Below are 24313 nucleotides of genomic sequence, written 5' to 3' on the forward strand. Positions count from 1 at the left end.
ACTTTTTGACGCAAAACTGCGCTAACGCAGTTTTGCGCCAAAAAAATTAGCGCCGGCTAACGCCATTCTGAAGCGCCATGCGGGCGCCGTATTTATTGAATGGCGTTAGCCGACCGGCGCTGCCTGGTGTGCGTGAAAAAAAAACACGTACACCAGGCAGCGCCGGCGTAGGGAAAAATGGCGTTTGGGCGTCCAGAAATGGGGCAAGTGAGGCTGAGGCAAAAAAAGCGCCACAACCCGATTTGCGCCATTTTTTAACGACGCCCATCCCCCATTGAAATGACTCCTGTCTTAGCAAAGACAGGAGTCATGCCCCATTGCCCAATGGCCATGCCCAGGGGACTTCTGTCCCCTGGGCATGGTCATTGGGCAGTGGCATGTAGGGGGGCACAAATCAGGCCCCCCTATGACACAAAAAAATAATAATACCTACCTGGACTTACCTTAATGTCCCTGGGGTGGGTCCCTCCAGCCTTGGGTGTCCTCCTGGGGTGGGCAAGGGTGGCAGGGGGTGTCCCTGGGGGCAGGGGAGGGCACCTCTGGGCTCATTCTGAGCCCACAGGACCCTTAACGCCTGCCCTGACCCAGGCGCTAAAATCCGGCGCAAATGCGGGTTTTTTTAGACCCGCCCACTCCCGGGCATCATTTTTGCCCGGGAGTATAAATCTGACGCAATAGCATCGCAGTCATTTTATAAGACGGGAACGCCTCCCTTGCATATCATTAACGCAAGGAAGGTGTTCACGCCAAAAAATGACGCTAATTCCATGAACTTTGGCGTTCTAACGCCAAAGTATAAATATGGAGTTAGTTTTGCGTCTAATTTGCGTCGAAAAAAACGACGCAAATTCTGCGCAAACAGAGTATAAATATGCCCCTGAATGTCTGTACACAAGGGTGCCTTTATCCTTCGCCCCACAGAGCATTTTTTTATTTTGCTTTCCTTGGCTGTCAAATTCTAATCTTTCAGGGTGATCTGAGCGCCGAACTCTGGCAAGCTCTGAGAGCCTTTCATTGTGAGGCAATGTAGGCCTAGGCCTTTTCAGCATTCAGATAATCTTTTTCAGGACCTTTTCAGTATCCAGGATATCTATCAGCACTGAAACGACAACATCTGACATCCTGATTTCCCAGAGTCTCATCAGTTTCTCTTATTACATCTCAGCAACCCCCTGATAATTGCCATAGGTCCTGGATAGAAACATCTTTGGCCTGTACAACTGAATAACATACTCACCTCTCCGTTTCACTTGCTTTTAAAGTCTTTGGTTGAACGGCTCCACCAGTCCAGCATCCCTTAACATGTGGTCCTTGGGTAGGTATAAATTATACACCCTGTGCAAGTCCCTTGTGTGTGCAATGTGTGGTAACATTTGGTGTAAAAGCATGTTTTCTATCACCACCTCCCTCTAAGTCACAAACAGACCCAGCAGATGTCCCCATATATAAATATTTTCTGCCCACTCCACCATCCCTAAATACTCATCAGCAAGTAACAAAAAATAAAAAAAAACATTGTTTCTTCCGACTCTTGATCGAAGTTGTGATTAGCACAAAGGGGCATATTTAGGAGCCCCATGGTGTAATTTCTGCACCATGCAACGTGGTGTTCCATGGTGCAAAAGTGACACAAGCCCCACCTTAGATCCATGAAGCCACACAAGACCACTTTGCGTGGCTTCATAAATCTGGAATAGCAACATAGCACAAATCGCTGGGTTGCATTACTCTGTCCTGGGAGGGCATTCCATGGGAGTTGCGTGGGTGTTCCCACGCAACTCCCATGGCTTTTTATGCATTCCCAGATTTACCAGACCTGTAAATGTGCTAAAGTCCTACACCTGCCCAGGGGAGGCATAACAAAGAGAAATATCACTATTTCTCCTTGCTTTCCCTCTTTCTATGTGTGCTGCATTGTGCAGCACACATAGGAAAATGCCTCTCAGGATTGTTTTAGTGCAGGAAGGTGCTCCTTTCTGCATAAAAACAACCCTGCATGCAATGCAGGCACCATTGCACCATAGTGCAATGGTGCCTGCGTTAGGGCTAGGCAGGCCATTGTGCACCAGCGCAGGGGGAAAAGGACAGGAATGCACAATACACTGTAAATACAGTGCATTCCTGCCGTTTCCCTGTGACACAGGGAACCACATTTCTCACAAATCTGCCCCAAAGGTACCCGTTGTAGTTGTTGGTCTTTCATGGTTGATCTCTAGTTGCTGTTTTTTTTCCTTCTTATAGACAGTCACTCATTTTTTTCATTTCAATGTGGCTTTCACAGTTTTCCCCAAGTAGGTGCCTCTCCTGCTTCCAAAATCAAACAACATAAAAAGAATCTGAAAAAGGTAACTATGTAGTGAGGCAAAGTGGGCTTACACTCGACTATGCCTCCAGTAGATGCCCAAAAGGAAAAACCTATACCTTTGTATACGGTTTTCGAAGCAAGACACAAGATTATAGAATAATGCAGCATGTGAATCTAGAGAAAGTGAATGCTGCAAAATGTAAGTACCCCTTACTATACCACATCAAGATACTCAACATATACATCCGAATACATCATTAGTTATTAGCCTAAATAATACGACTCAAATGAACAAGCCATCATCACACACGCCAATCCCACCTCACATTATACTCCAACATAGGTCACCACGCTTAAAATGGGCTCAGCACATACCTTAGCACTCCAACATGACAGGAATGGGATCAATACACTTTGGTCAACTCCATTTCACACCTATGCACCCCTAGACCTGCTGGTCTTAGTGTTTTGAAGTCTGACAAAGCCCACTGAACCACTACTGAAACCGTGGCCCCCTACCTAAGACATTTCTTTGATGTAAACCTCAAAACAATATACAAAATAGTGAAGCAGGTACACCTTAAGCTAATGGAGAACTGTGTTTGAGCTTCTCAAAATGTTAATTTATTTTTAAAAGACTAAGTAATATGCTCACATCAGTGTGTTTTTGCTGCTATTATATGTTCATGTTTTTGTCAGTGCACAACAGTGCTTCAGTTGCAGCTAACCAAACGCCATATCAGACTGTTTGTTGTACCTTTGGTGCTCCCATGAATCAGATTCAGGATACCAACTTTAGCCTAAAACTTCAAATCCCTTCACATTTACAGTGTCTTAAAATTTTCAATTTAGCTTTAAGTGCATTTACTTTACTAATCTGCTGATACCATTTAATTTTCTGGACAGATCCAGAACCCCAGAGTTCTGTGGACCTCGGGTTAATATTTGCTGCTCTAGACCAGCCTTTTCTGCGGAACTATTTCTGGTCCCTTTAGTATCCCAGCCCTGCTCCATTTAGCATACAGCATTAATACCACAAGAGCTCTATAGAAATATTAACTTGTGGGCTTCCCAAGGAGCAGTTTTGTCCCTTGTTTGCGTCCCACTGAGAGGTGAAAGTCTAATCTACACTTGTTTTCATTGATGACACTGCTCTCATTTTGGGAGTTAGGGCACGAAGGACCATTAACAATAATATATTTTGCCCAGTCCACAAGACTTTACAGCTATCTACAAGTAAACAAATCTCAGCAGTGTCTGACCCCAGCAGTCAGATAATTACACAAATTAACATATAAAGAGTTTGCAACTGATAGAAACTTCTAGCCACAGATTCCTTACCTTAGAATTAGATTTTATCTGAAACATTTTGAAAAGTAGCCCTGCGTGCTAGTGGGTGGCATCATTTGGCTCCATACTGGCATCATCAATGCCAGAAGTATCACACACAGTAACTATATAGTCGCCACCTCGGTGGTCTGACATCTGTTCTTTCCTTTCCACACCAGATAGCATAGATCCCTGCGGAGGTACCCCTAAATCACGTTTCAACTTTTTTCCACTTTTTTGTCGACTATTTTTCTGAGATACTTTTCTCCTGGTGTAACAGGATATCCCCCTCAAGAAACTGGCTGGTATTAAACTAAGCAGCACCTGTTACATACAGATGTCTGTGAGAGATCCCAACTTGCTTTGTCTATGGTGCCTTGAGAAAGATGACTCGAAGGCATGCCATGCATTTGAAGCACTGAGGGAGTATTCTGTTAAGCTTCTCACTGCCAGACGAACTTGCGACAATCAAAATCCTACTCCCATGGAAAGTCCCAAGACTGCTCACAAAGCCGCATCTGGTGGTCTTTGTCAGGTCTCTTAAGAAGCAGAAATCTATGAAGTCGAAGAGGCCTTCAACTTCTCTGCCTCTGTCCGAATCCTCAGATGAGACAAGGGAGTGTCAGCACTCCAGGCCTCAAGCCTCTACAGAGCCCCAACCAGGGTTGGTTATGCACTTACCCAGTTTTCATGGAGCGACCCTGCCCAATTTAGAGACTTCTAGGAGGCCAAAAAACCTTGTTTTTGGGCAGCCCAACCCACCTGGAGCACCTTTAGGTCCCATGTGTTCAGGAGGGACAAGCAAGACCAAGGCCATCTCTGGTGCCCACTCCACCCCACCGCCAACATCCTCAGCTTCGACACAGAATAGGACCGGTGAAGTCCAGAGCCATGCCTCCCAGGACAGAGCAATGGCCTTATGTCTTTGACAGGCCTGGTACAGGAAACGAATGGGAAGGGTATGGCGAACATGATGAATTACACCACCCACTGGATGATACAGAAGACATCTGTTATGAGGATCTAGCGGATGCCAGTGGGTTAGGCACCCCACCTGACACCAGCCTGGTTTTCCCTCTCCTGCTGTGGCCATGGAGGAGAGGGTGTGGCATCTCGCTATTGTGGTGCATAGGGCAGCTGAGTTCTTGGACTTTCAGTTGCCCTCAGTGGCAGTCAAGACTAACTTCTTAACAGAGGTCCTTCTACCGGGGACAGCCCCCTTCAACACTTGCTCCCCTTTGATGAAGCCCTCAGTGACATCCTCATAGGGGCCTGGTCCAAGCCCTACACAGGGCAATTGCCCACCGCCACTGCCCTGCTCCAGGGGACTCCAGTTTCCTCACTCAGCATCCCACTGAGAGCTTTATCGTCCAGGCCTCCACTTTCAGAATAACACCTGGCACATTCCCTTCCACTCCACCAGAGTCTGGATACCTTTGGAAAGAGAATTTTCTCTTCTGTCAGCTTAACACTGTAGTCTGAACACCTTGTGCCTCTTGAGCCGTTACTCACACATGATCTGTAACTCATTTGTGCAAGTGCCGACTATGGTCTTGTAGGAAGCTATTGCCAAATGAAGAGAGGCAGCAAAGTACACCATTCGTTGTGGTCTGGACACACAGACTCGCTGGGCAGAGCAATTTCTTCATCAGTGGCCCTTTAGCACCAGGCTTGGCTGAGGACTACTGTTTTTTCTGGGGATGTCCAATCATCGCTTATGGACATGCCCTTCGATGGCTCCTGCCTCTTTGGAGACAAGGTAGACTCAGCACTAGAGCGTGTCAAGGACTCCAGGGCTACAGCCAGGTCGAGTCTCTCTATGGGTATCCTGTCACCCCAATCCACCTTTCGCAGCCACAGAAGGGGTTCCCAACTGCATCAATACCTCCCGACCTCCACTGCCATCAAGCTTCCACACCTTTGAGGCCAAGGACACAGTTTCCCACAAACCACGGAGGGCAGGTAACTATTGGTCAAGCTATCCCACCAATCCCCTAGCAGCTGCAACCTCTACACACCTTTAGTTTGCCCTCCTACCATCATGGAGATTCAGTGGGTGGCAGGATATGCCTACCCCTGCTCCACTGGAGGTCAATATAAGAGTGTTAAGTACTACAAATTGTACAAAGGGGCTACTCTATCCCCTTTATGACCACCCCTCCATCCATGCCACCCACTTACCAACTTAGATGGTCCTCTATTTTCTCTAATCCTTGGCCAAGCTACAGGGAGGGTGCTAGTGTCAGAAGTTGATTGTGGTTGCTATTCCTGCTACTTTCTAGTGCCCAAAAAGGATGGGGGTTTTCATCTTATTCTTGACCTGCGCCTTCTCAATCTCTTCCTTAAACAGGAGAAATTAAAAATGCTCACACTCTCTCAAGTTCTGTCTGCGCAGGATCCAGGAGACTTGATGGTGGTGTTTAACTTGCAGGACACATTTTCACATCCCTGTCCTGTTCGACAGGTGGTTCACGGTGGGCCCGGAACACTTTCAATTTGCCTTTGGCCTCACAGGCACCCCTCAGGTGTTCACCAATGTGATGACAGTGGTTGTAGCACACATACAGAGGTCAGGGGGTTCCAAGTCTTTCCCTAGCTCGACAATTGGCTGTTGAAGGTGGGCTTGCCCCAGGCAGCCATGTCGCACCTCCAGACAACTGCAAACCTCCTGCACTTGCTGGGGTTCACTATCAATGTGCCGAAGTCACAAATGACATCTTCTCAGATGCTCCCTTTCATTTGAGCTGTTCTGGACATAATGCAGTTCAGGCTTATCCTCCTGAAGGGCGAGTCCAGGATATTCATGCAATGATACCAATGTATCAGCCTCTATCCTGGATTTCGGTAAGACAGACTCTGAAGCTGTTGGGTCTTATAGGCCTCCTGCATCATGGTAGTGAAGCATGCCCACTGGCATATGCGGGCTCTGCAGTGGGACTTGAAGTTCCAGTGGGCATAGCATCAGGGCAATCTCTCTGACAGGGTCCAGACCTCTGAGGGAACTACAACAGATTTGCAGAGGTGGCTGACGAACCACAATTGTGCCAGCAGCAGACCCATCTCCTTTCCCTAGCCAGAACTGATTGTAGTGACAGAAGCCATTCCTGGGCTAGGGCAGCCATCCTGGGGAGGTGGCGATCAGAGGACTCGCTTGGCACTGAAGACCTTTCTACCCTCCATCAAGGGAAGGCTAATGCAGGTGTTCACGGACCACACCACCACCATGTGGTACTTCAACAGGTAGGGTAGTCGTGGAACCTTAGGCCTGAACTTATCTCATGACAAAGTTATTTTTGTGGCTACTGGATTGGGCATAGAGAGTCTGGTATCCCAAGCTGCTGAGCATGAGCATCTGTACTCTGAGCAAGCTGCTTCTTCATCAGGACCTTGTCACAGCAACAGGGGAGGGACTTCCACCTGAACCTGCACACCTGCCACCTCCATGCGTGGAGATTGAGCACCAACAGCTGACAGCCTTCGACCTTCCTCCTGAAGTCTGATGTTATTCTGGGAGCCAGGCGTCCTCCCACCACGATGGTAAACACCTGCTATTGGGACAAATTTGTGGTATGGTTTATATCCAGAAGCATTGATCCCCTCTCTGCTTCTCTTTCTCAAGTCTTATTTGTTCCTTTTCTTTGGCCCAACAGGCCTCTGCTCCGAGTATAGTTAAGGGCTATCTTTCGTTCAGCTGTACATTTTTGCGGTTGCCATCCAAACTTAATTTAAGTCACCTGTTGTGACAAGATTTCTCAAAGGTTTGCAACACAAGTTTCTCCCCACCCAGCCCCCCCAGGTTGCGTAGCATGGCCCAGTGGGATTTGAACCTGGTCCTCACTTTCCTGATGTGCGCACCTTTTGAGCCTCACACAACTGCTCTCTCAGTTAATGACCATCAAGACTGCTTTTGTAGTTGTCATTACATCAGCCGGGATGGTAGGTATACTACCTTCTACCCATACAAAGTGGTTCTCCTGACATGTGCCTCCTTCCTTCTAAAGGTAGTCACTCCTTTTCACATAGACCAGAACATTACCCTGCCTGCCTTTTAACCCCCAGCTCATCCTTCTAAGGACCCAAAAAGAGCATTGTCGTTCTACCTTGACCGCACAAGAAACTTCAGGGTGGATGATCAACTCTTCGTAGTGTATGTCAGGGCCAAGAAAGGAAAGGCTGTGCAGAAGTGCACCATTGCCCGATGGATAATGCTCTGCATAAAAATCTGCTATGCGTTGGGCAAGAAGCAGCTTGAGGGGCTTGCATGCTCATACAAGTCAAAGATGCAACCAATGTATTATCTTGAGGCATTCCAGTCTTGGACATCTGTCAGGCTGCAACATTGGCTTCCGTGCACATGTTTACGAAGCACCACTGTCTGGACAGTCAGGTCTGTCGGGATGGGCATTGTGCCTGTTTGATCCTGCAGAACTTTCTGGTCTAGACAGTTTTGCAGACCCACCACCGGGGAGGCATTGCTTGGATATATATTAAAAGGTAAGGGATCTTATGTTTTAATAAGAGTCTCTATCAGATGAGCAAGTTACTTACCCTCAGGTAACACCATATCTGGTAGAGACTATCCAGCCGCAGATTCTTAACTAACCCTCCCATCCTCCCAGCTTTGTGACCTCATTAAAGGATGAGGGCTTTGCCTTTAAAAGGGCCCAAGAAGTTCACACTAGTGATCAATATTTATAATTGCACTGCGCTCCTGGCATGGAAAGACGCGTAAATGTACTGATTCCAGCACATCAAGATGGTGCCTATATAACTACTGCATAAGTCACTTCTGGTGCAGTGCCAAATGACGCCACCTACTGCTAGAATTTTCCCCAGGAGTCAGACTGGATCTGGATTTTTTTTAAAAAAGGTACGGAATCTGTGGCTATATAGAATCTCTACCAGATAACACTTTATGGAAGATAAGTAACTTGGTCTTTAAGAAGCTAGGCACTCTTTAAACAAAGGGAAAAATAAATGAGAAAAAGCGATGAAGACTGAAAGCGAAAGTAAGGAGAGGAAGCAAGGAAGGAAACTAAAATAAAAAGGAAGTAAAGGGAGAAAGTAGAGGAAATGTGAGGAATAAACATGAGAGAAAACAAGCAAAAGACAATGAGAAAATAAAGGAAAGAAAAATTAGGAAAAAAGATGAGGAAATAATACAAAGAAAAGAAGCAAGAAAGGAGTGAGTATGAGAACGGAAGGGAAAGAAACGTGGGCAAGAGTATAAGGTAAGGAGAAAAAAGACTGAGGAAAAAAGGAAGAAAGAAGAAAAACAAGTGAATGGGACAAAAAGCAGAAGAAAGCATGGGAGGGAATGTGAAAATGAAAAAAACTGAACAAAGAAAGAAGAAGAAATAAAGGAGAACAGAAAAATGGATTGAGTAAAAAAACAGCAAGAAGAGGAGGGGAAGATGGAAAGAAAAGTGAAGAGATAGAAAAAGATAGGGCATGAAAAGAATGTAAAAGGAAGGAAAGGAGTGCAAACAGATTACAAGTCGACAAAAAATGTAGAGTAAGAATGAAGTAACAGTGAAAAAACAGGAAAGGAGGATAAGGAGAGAAAGGACGAAAGAAGAGGAACAAAGAAAGTAACAGAAAGAAAGGCGAGAAACCTGAGATAAGTAGAAGGGGAAAGGAAAGAAGGGAAAGAAAAAAGAAAAATAGGAAGAAAAAGAAAGACGGAAGAAGCCAAGAAAGACTATAGTGAAAGAAGAAATGACAAATGAGCAAAAAATTGAGGAGTGCAAAAGACAGCAGAGAAAAACAAGTAGCAGTGAAACAAAAGAGAAATGGACCAGCATTTTCAGCTTTCCTGGCCCCAGAGACAGAGGAGCAATGTGTTTTAAAGTGCTGCCTTAATACTTGGGTAGCCGCATACTGTCAAACCATCGAACAGGTAATTATCATGGGCCAACTACTCGGAAAGAGCAAGAGAGCTACTGGTAGCTCACAGTCCACATGTTGGAGACCCTGCTCTAGACCATCCATTGCACACCATGACAACGCACCAGGGTAGCATCCTACACATTAAAATAACCCAAACCACTACACTCCATTAGGCACCTGACCACTCGCCACTATTCAAACAACATACTCTGCATAATATCACATTACATCTGGAACAGCACCCTGTACGACATTACCATAACCCATTCTACACCACATCATATCTTGGTATCGCCCACAATGCAATGTAACCACTATATTCCATTCCAAACGCTGCTCAATACCAAACCAACCTTCTGAATACAAAGTAAAACCAGACAACTGAACACCTACTGGTCCCTTCTGTAGAAGTACCGAACTTAGAAGAGTCCTCCCTCAGAAATGAGGAAATGTTTCACTATCAAATATCACATCTCTCCATACAATATAACATCATGTCGTACCCTTAGGACACTACACAATCACATAAAGCCATATAGTGCCATCTAGCACTAACATAATACATTCATCATACAATCTAACTGTATACTTAGCTACTGCAGAACACCCCTTTCCTGATTACAACACAATAAGACAACCTAACACTAGCTCTGTGCAACACAAGTTCCCACCGCCATGACATAACACGCACTTTTCTATAACCTGTAAGTTCATGCCCTGCTACACTTATGTGGGTGGTATGCTGCCAAGACATAACATCACAATTTAGATTCCTGTGCATTTTTGCTGATCATTTCTAAGAGATATGATTTTTACTCTTTGAAACACAAATCCAAAGGGTCTCTGTCACCGCGCACACGCGTATGCCTCTGGCACCGTTCTCAGCATCAAGGATGCCCGAACGGAATATCAGCAGTCCAATCTTGCGGCAGACTTTTGTTGCCAGCTGCTGTAGGACAATTAGTAGTTCAAACGTATTAACCCCTGGGAAGGTGAAGCCGGGGGTTTCTCTTTTGAACAAATCAGTGGTGATTGCCACAGAAGATGCCTACAGTGGTCTGGTGTGAAGTAGAAGATGGCTAATGGGAAACCAGCAGCGCTTCTATGGTGTTAAAATCTGAAAATTCATGTTGTTGAAACACACAGATTAGAGCTAAGGTGCCAAGAGTTCTTTCTGCATCTCTGTCCCAGAATTAAGAGTCCCAAATACAGAAAACATGACAGGGAAAACTGATAAGTGACCCTGCTTTCGAAGAACTTCAGGCTCAAGGACTCTGTGATAATTGGGGGTAGAGGGGCGAGAGGTTGAATGACAGATAAACGTGAGATAAAATCTATGCCTGGAAAAATAGAATGAAACGTACACACGCAAATAGCACAGAATGGTGCATTGCCAGTCACCCAGAAACAATTTAAAAAAACAACCACAAACCATACAAATATAGTTGTTATTCCCATCTACTCAAATATATTATGGAAAAATCATGACATCACAACCCTATGCAACACTTGTGACATCTAACCTAGATTGCAGGTCCGAAGACTGCACCCATCTCTAAAGAGAACCCTACTGTAATGAAGAAAAAGCACCTTAATATCAGAGAAGACATCTTCCATTTCCCTGCATGGTCTGGTGAACTGTACAGAACATGGTAAGGTAATCAAAGGATTATATTACTTACCCTTTAAGCATCTGTTTGTCACATGTAGTGCTGTAGATTTACATTCTCTGCATACTCCTGCCATCTAATGTTGGGTCCGGAGTGGTACAAGTTGTTTTTCTTCGAAGAAGTGTTTTCAGTCATGAGATCGAGGTACTCCTGTATGTGATATTGCGCATGGGCATCAACTCTTTTGTTTCATTGTTTTTCCGCAGGCAGGTGAGAAAGGAGTGGAAGGAATGTGTATGACAAGATATGTCCATCTGAAGTATAAATACATACAAATATATACAAGTATAACATACCAGCCGCAGGCGTCCAGGGAGGAGGGTGGGCACATGTGAATCTACAGCACTGCATTGCACGAACAGATGCTTAGAGGGTAAGTAAGAATCTGCATGTGTGGCTGTAGAAATGCATGCTCGGCATAAACTGTGAAGCAGTCCCTCCATAGAAGCAGTGGCAAGCCTGTGGGAATTGGAAGTTGACTGAAAAAGTGTACATAGAACTGACCCACACTGGCTTGCTGGCATGCTAAAACATCCACACACCAGTGTTTTGTGAAGGTGGGTGGTGTAGACCATGTAGCTGCCTTACAAATGTAAGCTATGGGAATGTTTCCAAAGAAGGCTATAGTAGCTCCCTTATTCTGAGGAGAGCGTGCTCTGGGAGAAACAGGTAAATGTATTTTGGCCTCAATGTAGGAAGTTTGCATACATTTGAATATCCATCTAGCTATGGCTGATTTGGAAATTGGGTTACCTTTATGACATGGGGAAAAGGCTACAAAAAGTTGTTTGGCTTTCCTAAAGTCTTTTGTTTTATGTAGAACATAAGAGCCCTTTTGAAGTCTAATGTATGAAGGGCTCTTTCTGCAAGCGAATATGGTTGCGGTAAGAAAACTGGGAGCTCAATAGACTGAGATGAAATTGTAAAACTACTTTAGGTAGAAACCTAGGATTGGTGTGAGGGATTACCTTGTCTCTATGAATTTGAAAGAATTATATGTTAGTCAGCTACAGGCCCTAACCTTAGAACATGAGTGATGTGGTGGAGACTAAGAAAGCCACCTTTCATGAAAGAAATTGAAGCGGATGTGAAAAGTGGTTTGAATGTGGGACACACAAGTCTAGTGAGTACAGTATTAGGGTTCTATGGAAGGGCTGGGGGCACCCTTGTTGAAATAACGGGTTTAAGTCTTTCAATTAATTTCTTTTTTTTACTGGAATTCTAAATAAAGAAGTGTTTCCTATTTTGGAGATATTCAGCTATTGCTGTGAGATGTAGGCAAATGGATGTGTAGGCAAGATTTGCCTTCTGTGAGTGGGGCAGGTAGCAAACAATATCTTGTACTGTGGCATTCACAAGATCAATGTGATTGGGTTGGCAGTAGCAAACAAAATGTTTCTATTTTGCAGCAAAACAGTTTTTAGTGGAGAGTCTGCGAGCTTCCTTGAGCATGTTCATAAATTCTGTAGGTAAACCTAGCTAACCAAACTAGGACGTCAGGACCCATATTGCAAGGTTGAATGACAGGGTCTGGATGTCTGACTTGACCTTGATTCTGGGTGAGAAGGTCCAGCCTGTTGGTAGTTTCTCGTGTGGGACTACTGAAAGATCTAGTAGTGTGGTGAACCAAGGCTGACGTGCCCAGGTGGGAGTCACAAGGATCATGGTCAGAGTTGTTTGCCTGATCTTCTGAACCAGAAATGGAACGAGAGGGACAGGTGAAAAAGCGTTGGCACATTTCCCTGACCAACTCGTTAATAGAGCGTTCCCCTTGGATGTTGGGCGTGAATACCGGAGGGGGAAGTTTGGGCATTCTGCGTTTTCTGCTGTGACGAAAAGGTCTATGTCAGGAGCACCCCACTTTTTGCAGTATGATTGGAGCACTTGTGGGTGGAGTTCTCACTCGTGGACTTGTTGCATCCTGCTGAGTAGGTCTGTAAAGTCGTTGTTGGTTCCCGGAAGATACTCTGCCAACAGGTGAATGTGGTGGTGAAGAGTCCAATTTCATATGGTCTGAAGACTGAACCCCCCCGTTTTTGTAAGTAATACGTGGCTGTCATGTTGTCTGTCCGAACTAGGACACCCTTGTGAGACAGGTGAAGAAGAAAAGCTTTCTGTGCTAGGAATAAAGTCTGAAGCTCCAGTTAGTTGATGTGTAGGGACTGATGTTTGGCATCCCACAGAGTTTGAACTGTGAGGTCTTGGAGGTGGGCACCCCAAACTGTGTTGATACTCTTGTTGTGAGTGTTATGTGAGGAAAAGGGTCTAGAAAAGGCTGACCCTTTAGGAAGTTGTTGGTGCTCTACCATTGCCGACAATGGTAAGTTTGGTGGTCTACCACTAGATCTTCCAGGTGATCCTGTGACTGAAACCATTGGTGAGACGCACTTCTGTAAAGCGGGGGGGGGGGGGGTATTTCCAACAGATACATAATGTTCCTTACTGTGTAGGAATGGTTTTCTTGAAACTGAAGGAGGGGTCTGAAAACGTTGGATGCGAGCTGTATTGGGATACGCTAGTCTTAACTCTGCCTTGAAAATTGCCCCTAGATACGGTTGTAGTGGCTGGAGATGTGATTTGGGAATGTTGAGAGTGGATCCCAATTTGTGAAGGAGATCCACGGTCATCTGAGTGTTGACACTGATGTAGTGTACCAGTCGTCCAGGTAAGGAAAGACATGGACGTTCTGTCTTCCCAGGTGTGCTGCGACTACTGCTAAACATTTTGTGAATATCCTGGGAGCGGTCGTGACCCCGAAGGGAAGGACTGTTTGCTTGCAATGACAAATCATAAGTACTTTTGGTATGCAGGGTGAATTGATATGTGAACGTAGGCGTCCTTTAGATCAAGAGTGGTCAAAGTCATCCTGCTGTAGGAGTGGAATGACATCCTGAAGAGTGACCATGTGGAAATGTTCTGAAAGGATGTATTTGTTTAGAGGTCGGAGATCCAGTATTGGTGTGAGGGACCTGTTTTTTGGAAAGAGGAATTATAGGGAGTATACTCCTGAGCCTTGGTGTTGTGGAGGAACAGGTTTCTCTGGCCTCTTTGGAAAAAAGAAAAAAAAAAGGGGGGCTTTGACCTATTGTTTGTGAAGCATCAAACATTCCTGCAATAGTCTGAGTGCCAGGGGGGATTTTGGGAGGTGTGGTGATGCGCTCCAGACAGTAGCCCTGTTGGATAATGGCAAGGTCCATGGTGTTCCAGGTGTTGTGAAAAAGTTGGAGTCTTCCCCGGACATGTATTGGCTGGCTGGGGTGGGAGGTGTAGGTACTCCGTGCTCTTTCCTCTCCCCTGTTATTGGAGCCCGTGCAGAAGCCTCTAAAGTAACTTCTACTTTAAGAGGTCTGGGGTTGTCTGCTGTGTGACGTGGAAGCCTCTGTTGTAGAGGATCTGTATGTCACACTGTACCCTGGGCAATTAAAGGAGCCCTTCTGCGTGGGAGTCTGGAGGGCACCCATGGCTTTGGCGGTATCGGTGTCTTTTTTATTAGGGTTGAGCGCATGCAAGCGCTAGACCATGTTGTAATCTCTATGTAGGATTTTAACCACCCCCATGACACGCCAGTCACTTTCATTAGTTTGTGGGCTTGCCTTTTCAAAACAGATTGATTCCATTTGTGAAAGGCATGCATATATCATGCCTTTTGCGGAGGTTTAGCCCTCCTCGAGTGCACCGGTAAACTACTGAAAACATAGGAGACTGTGTTTTCAGCTGCTTTCTGGGCTACTTTATCTTTTTATTTCCTGCACAGTGTGATCTCGCTGGGCAGAATTTGAGCACTTTGAATGTCATAGCTACCATCAGCTCGCATTTATGAAACTGTTTTACTTTTCATTATTAGTTTATGTGGCAAGAAAAATCCGGTTAGGAGTTCACAACGCTAATAGCTCAAACGCGAGACCAGTTGCACTGCAAATGCTTGTCAGCTTTTCAAGGGTGGTATCTACCTGTTAGCGCATTTACGGGGGGGAGGGTGTCCACTATAGTCGGGTGGTACCAGTGCCCTGATATAAAGTGAGTCAGAAGGCGCCGCCTTATTTTCATTTGATTAATTTATCTACACGTGGGTTTGATCACCTTGGCGTGCACAGGTTCTTTCATTATGTCTTCCGCATGTCTAAGCATGCCAGGGAAGATACTGGGTGTCTCCATATGTGGAGGCAAGCATGTCAAACAAAAAGTATTGTTCTATGGCTCTTTGTGCAACTCTATAAGATGTAATGCAACTGCCCTAAAAACTACCTTTTGATGGGAGGTAGTGTCCTCGGGAGGGGCGAGCTGGATGGATATCATGGTCATTTGGCGCAATAGGATCAGGGTCATAAGTATCCCATAGGTCTGCATCATCAGGAAGACCCCTAGTGTAGAACAGTGGTGACCCCTTATGTGTGTCATGCCCTTGAATGGGTGATTGAGGTCGAGAGTGGGGAGGGGGGGGGGGGGAGAGAGGAAGGGGTGGAGGTGATGTAGGTAGTGGAGCAGAGGAGGAGGAGGAGGAGGAAGTGTGGGAGAAGGCTGGCATGGTGGGCTACTAGCCTTGCCCTTTGTCTGCTTTGGCGGGACAGGAACGTCCAGAACCTCCTCAAAAGTTAGTTTCCTCTTTGAAAGCACAGGTGAGGAAGGTGTAGCTATAATCCAGGCTGTGCTTTCTTGAATCTGGAGTTTACGCTGCCTAGCATCCATTTTTTTCAGAATAGGTTTGGAGGACTGGCTTGACTCTCTGGATTTGGAAGTTTTCGGTTCCGATGTCTTCAACACCGAAGATCTGTGCTTTGAGGGCTTGGTTGGTGCTGAGGTCGAAGCTGGCGGCTGCCTGATCGGTCCTGAGGTTCAGATCAACACCGGATCAACACCGAAATAATCTCTCGGTCCAAGGTGGTCAGGGTCAAAGCCCTTGCAGTGGCCTCAGCCTTCGCAGCCATTTTTGGTGCCGAGCCAGAAAGCGGAGCGTCAAAAACAGTTTTTCGGTATCAACCGTGGCCTGGTGGCAGTGGAGGACCGGCAAACTATGGTACGCTGTAGGGCCTTTTTGGAGGGTTTCTGTGTGGCGTTAGGGGCCACAGTACTCATGCACTGAGCTGGGGAAGTTCTTTGCTCTTGATGTTGATGTTGAATTCCACATCTGACTCTCAGCTGTCTTGGATTGAAAGAGCTTCCTCCTCTTGCTCTGTCAGTTTCTCCTGACCGAGCTCTTCTCTGAAGAGGTCAAGTGTGTCATCGGACGCCTTCTGGGCCACTTCAAATCGATGGGCCTGAAGGGTCTTTTTTGAATGAAAAAAATTGTAGGCGTCGCAGTCGGCCTCACAGTAGTCTGGAGAGGCAAAGGTTGCACACTAAGGCCCATATTTATACTCTGCGCTGGATTTGTGCATTTTTTACGCAAATCCAGCGCAAACTTAATATATTGGAGTTAACGACATTTTTTGCCTGCAGAAAACTACCTTGCGTCAAAAAATGCCTCAAAGGCCCTAGCGCCTTATTGATCCTCCCGTGCAAAAATCACGCACGGGAGGAGGAGGGCTTTAAATAATGGTGCTAAGCCTGCTTAGCGCCATTATTTAACGCCTGGGTATGGGCAGGCGCAAGGGGACCTGGAGGCAGATTTCCATGGTCAGAGACCATGGAAATTGCCCACAGGTGCCCTTCCCTGTCCCCAGGGACACCCCCAACCACACCAGGAGGTCACCCACAGATGGGGGACCCATCCGAAGGTAAGTCCGGGTAGGTAATTTCTTTTTCTATCCAACGCCGCTCGGGGCCCTGACTTGGAGCCCCCTGCATAGCACTGGCCCCAATGGCCATGCCCTGGGGACATTTGTCCCCTGGGCATGGCCATTGGGGTGGTGGACATGGCTCCTGTCTTTACTAAGACAGGAGCCATGTCCATGGGGCTTGTGCACCAGAAAAAAGCGCTACACTGCTTTTTTTGCCTCTAAACAGTGTAGCGCCATAATTTGGCGCACAGGCCCCTGTTCTCCTTAACGCCTCCCAGGCCCTGTTTGCATCCTTTCAAAGGACACTAACAGGGCTTTAGCGCCATTCCTTAAGTATGGCACCTGGCTGGCGTCTAAGAATGGCGCTAGCCGGTGCTATACTTTTTGCCGCTAACCTGTGCTAACGCAGGTTTGTTGCAAAAAGTATGAATCAGCCCCTAGGTGTTAATTGTGCAGGAACTTCATGTGGCACCGTAGGCAGAAGCAGAATGGAGTTTGTTCCATTAGGAAACATTCTTGTTGATGCCAGAGCCACGTGGAAGGTAGGCCTAAGACTGATGCCGGCGCCCGAAAGGGCAGTTGGCTGGAGCCCCAAACCGACAAAGTTGAAGCATGCGCTGTGATTGGAAAAACACGATCTAAAACAGTACCGTCTGAACAGAAGAGACTGAGAACCGAACGGAGTCGAGAGACAAAGAGGAGGCACACACGTCCAAACCAGACGGCAGAGAGAAAACAATCTAACAAAGAAGTCTATGCACATGCGCATAATCACTGAGAGGAGTAGATCTCATAACTCAAAACATTTTTTTCGAAGAAAAGCAACTTGCACCACTTCAGACCCAACACTAGATGACAGGAATATGCAGAGCATATGTATCTAAAGCCATACATGCCATCGAACAAACAAGTTACCTTCAATAAACATCTTTCTGGTGGATATTCCATCTAACCGCAGATTCTTCACCTTGTGAACCTTCCTCAGGCATCAGACTAGATCCAGAAATTTTAAAGCAGTTCTACTGCGCACTAGCATATAAGCCCAAATTGTACCCACTGCTGCAAGACACTGCGCCACCTCAGAGTGGAACTACTATTTGTGATCCGCTAGGTATCTGCAATGGAGTTTGTCCAGCCTAGAGTTCAACGATCCTGTCACATTTTTACCACAAGAGATGTTCACTGGCGATTCAACCACTTCCAGAGACAGTCTTCTGACACAGGGCCAAAGAACCCACCCTACTTGTAACTTTACCATATGGAGGTGGTGTTGTCTGTGAGCGCCTGCACCAGATTTCCTTTAATGGTGAGCAGGAAGGCCTTCAACAGCAAGTGGATTGTTCTTAATGTTCTCCAACCCAGTAGGTCTGCAGCTGTGACCACTGTCAACTCTGGGTGGAGTAAGTAGAGGGTCTACCACTGCAAATATTTTACAGTCTTTGAAATCACAATGCAACAGATCTCCTTGGTATTGCACCCACTGAAATTCCAGGTCCCACTGCAGAGCCCACGTCATCTGATTTGTTTGTCCAGCAACTCCAATAGCCTCAGAATCATACATACGGAGATCCAGGATAAGAGGCTGAAACGTCAGAATCATAGCTCAAATGTCTTAGTCTCTCTGTTCCAGTGAAGACAAAACTGTACCATATCCAGATCAGTTCTGAAGAAAGGGAGATGGTGTGACTGGCATGTTGATAGTGAACTCCAACAATGTTAGGGGTTCACCATCGTCTGGAGGTACTTGGCAACTGCCTGGAGGGGAGGGGTGTGTGTTGTGTTGGGGGCGGGGTGACCAAACCTCTACAGGTGTACTGTAACCACCGCCATCACTTTTTATGAATACTCAAGCGGCACTTGCGGGTCCAATAATAAGAATTGCAAACTGAAAATGCTCCTGGTCCGTTGTGAACTGTAGATAGCATCTGTGGGCCTGCAGGATAGGGATACGAAAATAAGTGCTTTGCAGATAAACACCACTATCCATTCTCCGTGGTGTAGGGCAGATAATCCTTGGTAGTGTGAACATCTTATGTTCTTCTTTAGGAAGGGGTAGAGAGGGCAAAGATCTAAAATAAGACCACGGCCTCCATCCTCCTGCAAAAAAAGGTAGCAGAAAGAATAGCCAGTTCTTAGGTCTGAGACTGGAGCCCTTTCTTTGGCCCCTTTGATCAAAAGGGCCTGCACTTTCTGCTGGAAGACAGCCAGATGCCCTGATGGTGATCTGTCAGCTACCATGATGGTGATGGAAGGTGCAGTAGAGGGGAAAAGAATTGAAGGGTGTAGCCCAAAAGAACAATTTGGAAGACTGACCTGTTTGAAGCAATGGCTTGTCATCCTTAGAGGAAGTAGCAGATCCAGTCTCGGAGAGTGTGGCTGTGTGCCAGCAAGGATACATTAAAGTGGTTTTGCAGCTACAGCTGTTGGTAGGACAGTGACCTAGTTGCACGTCGTCCCTGCTGTCCTAAAAGTTGCCTTTCAAAGCCATGGCACCAGCCACGAAAGGGGCTGGAAGTTGTCAATCGTTGGCAAACTGGAAAATCTATCAGATGTTGCTGGAAATGTCTTGTGGGAGCAGAAAAGCCCAATGGATGTGCTGTAGTTTTGTTCTCCTTGAAATGTTCTATTGCAGAGTATGCGTTTTCACTGAAAAAAGTGACAACTGTCAAATGGTATGTCCATTACAAATGCCTAGACATCCCTGGAGAAGCAGACAAGACCTCATCCAAGTGTGGTGCTGAAGGGCCACACTAGTGCCCATTGCTCACCTTCTGCAGATGGTCATGTACAATCCACACCGAATTGCAAAATTTGCCACATAGCAACAGTCTTGGGGGTGGTGGTCTGAACAAAACGAGGTTGCGGCAAAGTGCCCTAAGGAGTATCCTAACTACCTCTTTAAATAGTAACAATAGCGCTGTGTGATTGACCAGATTGAAGTACTTCTGTCAAGACCTTAGTCCTTACTTCTATAGTGTGGTTGTAAATCTAAATCTTCTGCTGCCCTTTGCATCACAGCAGCAAGAGGCTCTTTCCTCTGTGGCAGGACTGGGTGTGGGATGGTAAGAGGGGACACACGGTCCTTATATTGGGAAGCATCCAGCCAACTGCAACCCTGAAACTCTTCATATTAGTTTTCTTTGTGAGACTCAGGAACACAGTCATTTTCTTCAAAGTTATTGTCAGAGTCCATGCTGATAAAATGATGTAAAGTCTGGGGCTTGCCATGACACGTGAAAAGGGCAAAGTATCAGAATATAAAGGCTTGTCCAAAGGCTGTGTAATGCCAAGAGTATGAGCAGAATCCACCTCAACCAAGATTATGTCTGAGTTGGATAGTACTACAGGCTGCTTTTGCATCAGCACTGATGCAAAAGGAATCGGCACAGAGGAGTTGGTGCTGAACCCGATGTGGGTCCAAGTGACACAGAAGGGGCTGAGGGAACACTTACCAGTGGAAGTCCGACTGGAGGCCCCTGCGGATTCTTGGGGCCCAAATGCACCCAGGATGGAACTGCTAAACTGCAAACAAACAGTATGGCCTCTCCAAGGACTCTACTTGCTGCAGTGTCACAGACTGACCTGGAAATTGAGGGTACACCAGGACCACACTCTAAATCTACTCGAATGGAGATCAGGAACGAGACTGGGAGGCATGTTGACATCCTGATGCCCTCTCTGGATTCCAAAGGTGGGACAATTTTCACTTCGACTTTTTCTTGTACTCACACCTGAAGACTTCCAACGAGACTATGATCTGCTGCAGGAAATGGAGCCTACCTTTTGATTTCGAACAGTTGCAACATGAAGTCGTGTTTGGTGGCAAAATTTGGCCTCACGGTCCCTTATTGCCTTTAGTCATAGCAGGCCTTGGTATTATGGTCCAACCACAAACAGACTTTGGGACAGTCTATCACATATATCTTTTTGCGCCAGTCCCTACATGGTTTAAACCATGTTTTTTTAGGGGGTGAGAAAAAAGGAATTGGTCAAAATACAGTGGAGAAGCTTCAGATCAGCATCTGGAGGCACAGGAAGGAACGGACGTCAGCATGCATGAGGGCAATTGTATGATACCTGCTGGCGCACAGGAGAACTCTTAAGTTTCCAGATCCAGCCTGACACCTGGGGAATATTAAAAAGATGAAAAATCTACAGATAGACTTATCCATTATAAGTGGTTTTACTCTTCCCAGCGCCTTGCAGGTAACCACCACCATCCAGGAGAGTACACCGTTTGAAACGTTTTCAACTGATTAAAAATACATTACCTTCACTATCACTACAACGACTCCAAACTCCTCAAGTTTAAAAAATTGAGAGGGAGCACTCCATGTAACAGGATTTTTTTTTTACACAATTTACTGATTAAGCAATTCATAAAAGGGGCACAAAATAGGTTTCCATGGCATTTTAAGTTTTTTCTTTGACCGGGAGATTTGGGATGACACTGTCCGTTTCAGGGATATTAGAAATGAAAACCACGATCTTCCCTACAATACAACCAATTAGGGGCTCCACTGATTTCAAGAAAAAATAAGCAGGCTGTTAACCATTACATGGGCCACTCTACTCCAAGAGCACAGGTGCCCTATTGAAAACTGCTCGACTGTTTTCCCAACGTTTCAAATGTAATTTAGAGACAAAGTATACAAAATGCTGCAAATTTTTGTTTGGAAAATTTATTTACAAAGGTTATCAAAATATAACGTTAAGAAAACCATGTACATTTTTTGATATTTATACAGCCACTTAATGTAAAATGAACGGGTTATCATCACCTTTATAGCTGTGTGTGCTGTAGGCACGTCTCTATTTTAACCAGTACAAACAAGCAAAGGCAACAGTTCTGGCCAGCAGTGAAACTGGGACAAGAGCCACAGGCACACACACAGGGAACAAAGGCCACGCAGCAAAGAAAAGGAGGAAGGTAATTTTCAGAAAAAAATATTGATGTGATGACTGTCTTACTGTAGATGTAAAGTAGTAAAGTAATCCTTCATGCGTTTCCATGGGAGGATGCACCCATTCAGCCAACAGAAAGGCGGTGAAACAACTACTTGTGTGGGCTGATATTAGATGCAAATGAAAATGACAGTCTCGAGCCAATGGCTGAAGGCTTTTGACCCCAAGAAGCCAGTAACTTAAGGTAGTTGCCCAAAGCTCTCTGTGTATTTATATTAAAAACAAAAAAGTCTTGATATATGACAAACCTCAAATCATATACTGAAATAGCACCAGGTGCCTTAATTATTTTGAACTCTAATGAATCATCATAGTCGTGTTTAAATGTAAAAAGATTCAGCTATTTTATTCTGTCGAACCAGGGCTTGGGCACATCTTTTTTTCTCCCAATGAGAACAAAAAAAGGAGGTCATTTTTTTGTGTTAAATGCATTTTTCATTGGTTCACGGGCAGCATCAAGTTTAACAACTGCAACCTAATTACTGGCTGGCAAGGGTAATACATCCAGCAAGGTAACAAAGGAAATTAATTTGGAGGCGGAGGGTCTCCTGGTGCAGAAAAAACACATTCTCATAGAATGTGCGCAGCACTGCATGTGCTAAACCAGGATGGAGAAAGCAGCAAAACACTACATTTCTTTTCCGCAAAAATATACATTACACCTGCATTAGGACCACTAGGTGTATTTAATGACCTACGAATTAATGTTCCATTAGTTATTGGCGTATTACGTTGAATAGACATGGAAGTGGTCTGAGGAGAAAATGTTATTTTATTGTCTTGCTTAGGTTGGAAAATCCAACTCCAACACAGGTCAGCTGGATCTTCTCCCCGCCTTTCTGTTCTTCATCGTAAGTACGCGTTTCAATTTTAAACATGATCTGGAAGAAGCTCCTCAAGTGTCGCAGGAACTCGATTCTATAAAGAAGGAAATAAACACACGGTTGGCACAAATGGGAGTAAAACACTAATTGTAAGACAGTCCAGGCTACGAAATATCTACCCGAGACTACTTCACTGTGCAGCAACCCTGTGTAAGCAAACAATACAGCTACGCTCTTAAATACCAGGCATGAAAGTGCGTAACATAAGTGGGTTTGAAAAGTTAGGACTGTGACCGGACGGTCCATGGATAAGCATACACCACATCTCAGAATGATATTGACACTGATTTCTAAAATAAAACAAAAAAAAAATGTAGAAAGATGCGATCAAACACCATAACAAAATAATATTACTAGGGAAAACATGCACACAATTTTACGCGTATGGAAAGAAAGAAAAAATGCATTCAAGTCATTCGTGAAGGATCACAATTTAACGTCGGAAACAAGCAAAACAATCAGCCATGAGCAGGTTAAGATATTCACTACTTATCCGCAATATATGATAACCTTAAGGTGTCCTAAACGGCTTTCTAGGACATTGTGCACTTTGAAGTTAATGGAACTTCACCCTTCAATGAATCAAATCTTGAAATATTTTAAACATCATTCTGACACTGTTCAGCAGCTTTAATGCACAGCCCTAAAATCTGTTGGCAAGTCAGACATTTTCAAAGTAACTACGTAACAGAATTTTAAATAGAAAAACAGAGCATGTTATGGTAAGTTATTTGCATTTCTTGTAGTGTAGTATTTATATAGCTCTTCATACCCCACTGAGGAGGGAAAACACATTAAGTGAATAGCACGCCACGCCACGGGGGCCAGTCCGTTGGGGAGGATGAGTATTTTGATGCCGTGAGTCACCAGAGAGGGGACGCAACACCTATTGGTGTGATGGAGCACGAGATATAGGTCAGCTGCTCCAATGGTTCTAGTAGCTAGCGTTCATAATTCATTCAGCAGATCCTGTTTTTTGTGTGTGATTTGCATTATAATTTCGATGCATTCCTATGTAGACTACAGTAGTTAGGTCCACCACTCTTGTGGGTGTGGGAGGGAGAAGACAGAACGAGGACGAGATCTACTTGAATCACTGTGTAATGTCCAAGATTCGCTGGACGGTAGGCGAGCAGGGCTTGCAGCATGGACTTAATTAGCGTCCTCCAGTGTTGCAGTAATATCTGGTAGATCCCTTCGGGCTGCCTGTCCATCTTGGTGCTTAGAGGTTGGCCAAGATGAATACAGGATTTTTTTATGCGATAGCATGTTTCTAAACTATTAGTCTGTTGCGGGTCCGTTATTCATGCTGCCAGGGTGTATAGATGTTAGGTGTATAGTGGTTATGCAGCCTGTGCTGAACATAACTGGATATGCAACCTTCGGTAATCATGGTTACTTAGCAATTTGTTTATTAAAGCTGACCAGCCTACATCTGTTACAGTCGACCCTGGTCATAATGTAACTTACGAGTGCAGTAATTTCTATTCGATGTGTGTGGCTTTTTTCAGTCTGCATGGATTATATTCCGCCACAAGAGGTTCCTAGTGCGGT

General features: G+C 45.3%; 2 protein-coding genes across 4 annotated transcripts in view; one reads left to right on the forward strand and one right to left on the reverse strand.

The window, feature by feature from the left end:
* ISCA1 (iron-sulfur cluster assembly 1) overlaps positions 1-24313 on the forward strand; it is a 204700-nt gene that overhangs the window by 143098 nt on the left and 37289 nt on the right. The gene's annotated exons all lie outside the window — the stretch shown is intronic.
* RCL1 (RNA terminal phosphate cyclase like 1) overlaps positions 21577-24313 on the reverse strand; it is a 323803-nt gene continuing 321066 nt past the window's right edge. For all 3 annotated transcript variants that reach the window (XM_069228254.1, XM_069228263.1, XM_069228272.1), the window contains exon 9: positions 21577-22793. In XM_069228254.1, coding sequence (XP_069084355.1) covers positions 22643-22793 — 151 coding nt within the window. In that variant the 3' untranslated portion in view covers positions 21577-22642. The remainder of the gene's footprint in view (positions 22794-24313) is intronic.

Source organism: Pleurodeles waltl, chromosome 1_1, assembly GCF_031143425.1.
Source record: "Pleurodeles waltl isolate 20211129_DDA chromosome 1_1, aPleWal1.hap1.20221129, whole genome shotgun sequence".
NCBI lineage: Eukaryota > Metazoa > Chordata > Amphibia > Caudata > Salamandridae > Pleurodeles > Pleurodeles waltl.